Source organism: Artemia franciscana, unplaced genomic scaffold, assembly GCF_032884065.1.
Source record: "Artemia franciscana unplaced genomic scaffold, ASM3288406v1 Scaffold_4461, whole genome shotgun sequence".
Taxonomy (NCBI): Eukaryota; Metazoa; Arthropoda; class Branchiopoda; order Anostraca; family Artemiidae; genus Artemia; species Artemia franciscana.
The window spans coordinates 1-5,179 of record NW_027064944.1 but is presented as its reverse complement, the minus strand read 5'-3'; the positions used below and the strand labels follow the sequence as shown (position 1 = coordinate 5,179).

General features: G+C 37.8%; 1 protein-coding gene across 1 annotated transcript; it reads left to right on the top strand.

Annotated features, from left to right (window-relative positions):
• The first annotated feature begins 241 nt into the window (after window positions 1-241).
• On the top strand, window positions 242-2,856 carry LOC136043314 (coatomer subunit beta'-like). The gene is given in 1 exon segment (XM_065728242.1): window positions 242-2,856. A coding segment is annotated over 1 exon segment (2,544 nt). The 3' UTR covers window positions 2,786-2,856.
• Window positions 2,857-5,179: the final 2,323 nt, after the last annotated feature.

Below are 5,179 nucleotides of genomic sequence, written 5' to 3'. Positions count from 1 at the left end.
CACACTTTTGTGGAAAAATTGAAGATTCTCATGTATGGAGAGCTTTATATTAAATTGCTTAAAGAGGACAAAACTGGCAATGCAAAAATATTTGCATATATTTTGACTATGAATTACGACAAAACAAAACCGAAAAAAAGAAAAAAAAAAGTTTGAAGAATTAATTAGTACATTTAATTTTTAGAAATTGGACTTGGGGTAGATGTTTTCCAAGTGTTCTAAGAGTAACAGCAGACTTAAAATGAATTTGAAATTAGATTACAGACATATACTGACAGCAAGGTCTGATAGGGTGAAATGTGTTGATTTGCATCCAACCGAACCATGGATGTTAGTCTCATTATATAATGGAAAGATCCATGTTTGGAATCATCAAAACCAGCAGTTAATTAAGACCTTTGAAGTGTGCTACAGTCCTGTCTGATCTGGAAAATTTATTGCAAGGAAAAATTGGATTATCACAGGTTCAGATGACTATAGAATAAGATTTTTTAACTACAATACACTGGAACGGGAGCATGTTGTTGATGCCCACAAAGATTACGTAAGATGCCTTGCTGTCCATCCAACACTTCCAATTGTTTTATCTGGAAGCGATGACAAGAAAATCAAAATGTGGAACTGGGACAACAGTTGGACCTGTCAGAAAGTATTTGATGGGCATTCCCATTATGTTATGCAGATTGTATTTAATCCCAAAGATAATAATACATTTGCATCTGCGTCGTTGGACAAGACCATTAAAATTTGGCAACTTGCGTCTTCCATTCCGAACTTCACACTTAAAGGTCATGTGAATTACATTACCTGTTTAGATTACACTCACGCCGGCCAGAAGCCCTATTTGATCTCCGGTGCCGATGATTGCTTGGTGAAAATTTGGGACTATCAAAATCGAAGTTGTGTTCAAAGTTTATGTGGCCATACAGAAAATGTATCAGCTGTCGTTTTTCATCCTGAATTGCCCATTATTATTACTGGTTCGGAAGATGGCACAGTCAAAATTTGGAATGCCAGCACTTACAGTTTGGAGAAAACTTTAAATTATGGGTTCGGTAGGGCTTTTACAATTTGCTGCCTAAAAGGCTCAAATATGGTTGGCATTGGTTTCGATGATGGTTGTGTTATGATTCGCTTAGGAAAGGAAGACCCAACTTTCTCAATGGATGAGGGGGGAAAGATTTTGTGGATAAAAAATTCTGAAATAGAAATGGTTAACTTGAAACAATTTGCAAATGAAAATATCAAAGATGGCGAACGTCTTAATCTTTCTAGCAAAGGAGACGCTAAAAGCTCTGAAGTGTTTGCGAACACATTGGCACATAACAGCGATGGTCGTTATGTTGCTGTCTGCGGTGGAGGTGAATACATTATATATACTGCAATGGCTCTTCGAAATAAAGCATATGGCTCCGCTTTGGAATTTGTTTGGGGAATTGAACCTGAAGCTTTCGCAATTCGAGAATCTACTACCACTGTCAAAGTTTTCCAAAAGTTAACAAAAGAAAAAAAATCCCTGAAAGTTGGTGCTGATGGAATATACGGGGGCACACTTCTTGGAGTTCGTTTTAAGTATCAATTGACTTTTTACTGCTGGGATTCTCTTGACCTTGTAATAAGAACTGATAATCAGCCAACAGGAGTATTTTGGGGTGGGAACGGTGAAATGGTTGCTATCACCACTAAAGAGAACTTTTATATACTGCATTGCGATGTTTCTGCTCTTGCTGAAGCAAGCGAGGAAGACCGACATCATTCCAACTTTCCTTTTGACGATATAGATGAAAAACAAGAAAACGTGAAAACAGCTACCTGGGTGGGGGATTGTTTTATTTATTTGAACTCCTTGAACAGACTGAATTACTATGTTGGTGGTGAAATAGTCACAATATCTTACTTAGATAGACCCCATTACATACTTGGCTACATTCCAAGACATAACCGAATCTATCTCTGTGACAAGGAATTGAATGTTTTATCATACTCTCTACACCTCTCTGTTCTAGACTTTGAAACCTCTGTTATGAGGAAAGATATCCAAAATGCCCAGCAGCTCCTACCTCGTATCCCACGGTCATACTATACAAAAATTGCACATTTCCTAGAAATATAAGGGTTCGTTAGCAAAGCCCTTTCAGTATCTACGGACCCTGATCATAAGTTTGATCTTGCCCTACAATTGAGTAAGCTTGATTTGGCTGTTGAGTTAGCCAGAGAAATCGGCAGCGATCAAAAGTGGCGACAGCTAGCAGACTGCAGTATTTTAAATGGTAGGTTGGATCTGGCAGACAAGTGCTATGAAGCAACCCAGGATTTTGGAGCTTTGTTAATTCTTAGGAGTTCAAGTGGCAATTTGGATAAGGTGGCGGAGCTTGCAGCAATGGCTCGTAGTGCAAGAAAATTTAACGTTGCCTTCACTGCATATCTTTTGACCCACCAAAATTTGAAAGCTTTAGATATTTTAGTTGAAACTAATAAGTTGCCAGATGCAGCGTTTTTCGCAAGGACCTATCTGCCCTCTGAAGTACCAAGGGTGACGCAACTTTGGAAAGCTGAACAACAGAAATCAAATGCAAAAGCAGCCCAAGGCATCGCTGATCCTTTGGAGTACACGAATCTCTTTCCTAGCTTTGAGGAATCGTTGCAAATTCAGAGATATTTGGAACAAAGTGAAAGAATTGTCCCAGCTAGCCAATATTCAACAAGGACCTCTAACAACCAGAGAAATGTCTTCGAAGAACTTTCCAAAGCCTTTACCTCTGGCTTAAACCTTGAAAAAAACTAGGGAAAATAATCCTAGCGATGATGGGGCATTAGAGGAACAGAGACAATTGGAACCTCAATCAGCTGAACTGATTACTGACAGATATATAGAACTGGACTTAGAAAATATTGATTACAGTAACATAAGTGAAGAGGATTTGCTTGGATATTGAGGTTATGAGTAACCTAAGAAGCTGGGCTCAAGTTTTGCTATGATATGATTCCAAACAGTGTATTCCAACAAGTATTGGAATATGATTCCAAACTGGTGAGGTGCGATGGATTATATTCCCTGGTTGATTTAAATCCCATGATATTACACCTTGGGATCCTTGTCAAACAATTTTGGCGCCCGACTTGGTTGAAGAAGGTCATGCTGTCATGCCCCACTGACAGCAGGCTTTCAAAAAGGAATTTTTCGTACAGTTGTATAGCTTGTTTATTAAAAAATCCTTTTATGCTTATTCATTTTATGCTTGTTTATTAATACCATGGGACTTAACATTTACTAGAGTATTAGATATTCATAATATTAAAAAAAAAAAAAAATCCAAGTGTGTGTGTGTGTTTTTTCACTGCCCCTTCTTAAGATGTTCAATCCAAATTTTATTCTATTATGCTGCTGATGTAAGGGTGATTTTTGGGTTATGTAATCTCAATATTTTCGAAAAATAAATAAACTTCTTATGGTAAAAAAAAAAAAAATCGGATATCATTTCATAAGAACAATTGGCATACGATTAGTGACGCATAATCCTCTCTTACGGTTAATTTGGAAATACTAAACTTCAGCTTTCTTTTCATTTTGTTTTCAACAGGTGTGCCATAAATGACATATTTATACAGCTTACCATGGTTGCTTAGCATGGTAATAAATGACATTAGTGTAAAGAGCAAGGTGTTGAAAAGGGGGAATCCCCGTCATATACGTAACAATGTCTGTTTGTTTGAAGTTTTAATGTTGCTCATTACTTTCAGTTGAAAAATGTGTTTTTTTATTTAATTTCTGATTGTTTTTTAAATAATGCTAGCAAATCTGGCCACACCTCCGCTGAGAAATCCCCCTCCCCAAGGAAAACATATTCTCTATAAAATACAATCCTGGTGAAAACTTATCCCGGACAATTATCCTTATCAACTCCACACGTAAAACTGAGACGGAAAAGAGAAAGCAAAACATATAAAAATAAATTTTTTCAAAGGAATTCTGGCAAATTCCCACAGTGTACAATTACCCCTGACAAGTTCATCCCCTAGAAACTTCCTTCTCCATGGAAAATCCTTCCGTGGATAACCCCCATCAGAAAATTCGCCCCCCCCCTCACGCCCGAAAGGTATACATACTTCCGAAAGATAAACATTATGAATAAACAATGGGCAGATTTATAACTTAAAAACCTTTCCCATAGGGCAGTGGGCTGAAGATGGGGGTTATATTATATCTAAAGGCATAGTTATTGGGCCTTTCAACCATAATGAAGAGAATCGGTGGCTCAAAATTTTGATAGGACGATTTTGGGAAAAAAAAAGATGGGGGACACGGCCTAGTTGCACTCCAGTCTTTTCGGTCACTTAAAAAGGGCACTAGAGCTTTAAATCTCCGTTCGAATGAGCCATCTTACAATATCTTAATACCAGTGAGTCAATACAATCATCCCTTTGAAAAAACCTGATACGATGACTCTGATGGTGTGATTTTCATTAAGATTCTATGACTTTTTGGGGGCGTTTTTCCCTTTTTCGAAACTCGGGCAAATTTTCTCAGGCCGGCAGCCTTTAATGGAAAAGAATAAATTTAAAGAAACTTAAATATTTGAAATCAGCATAACAAGGCGATTCTACTGATACATCTATTGGTGTCAAAATGTCATTTTCTTGGAGTTTCGGTTACTATTGAGCCGGGTCACTTCTTACATACAGTTTGTTACCACAAACTGTTTGAAATTAAAAATTACCGTAATTGTTAGGTAAGTGGTGATGTCAGTTACAATGGTGACCGAAATTTTCGTGGTAAACAATTGGAACAGGCCCTTAAATTACAAAAGTGCTCTGTGCTCAAGGGAGGATATAGACTGAAATCTTGGGGGAGGGACGAATGACAAGGGTACCAATGAGAAAATTCTTGGAAGGGGGGGGTCAATTTGACAAAGGTGCCAAATGGACAAAAATTGACAAATTTATTCTAAATAAGTGTGAAAAAAGAGACAGGGAGAGCGGGCACCAGAAAAAATCCCAGGTCCTCCGGCTCTCCCTGGATCTGCAGGAATCTGTGCACACAGAATCAAGTCAAGGGGATACTGAAGGTACATCAAAAATACATTACTAGGCCAAAACATTTTGAATTTTTGATGAATCTAGCTCATCATCCTCAGTGAGAGGAGTTTAGCACACCCAAATCTCATGTTTGCATCTATAT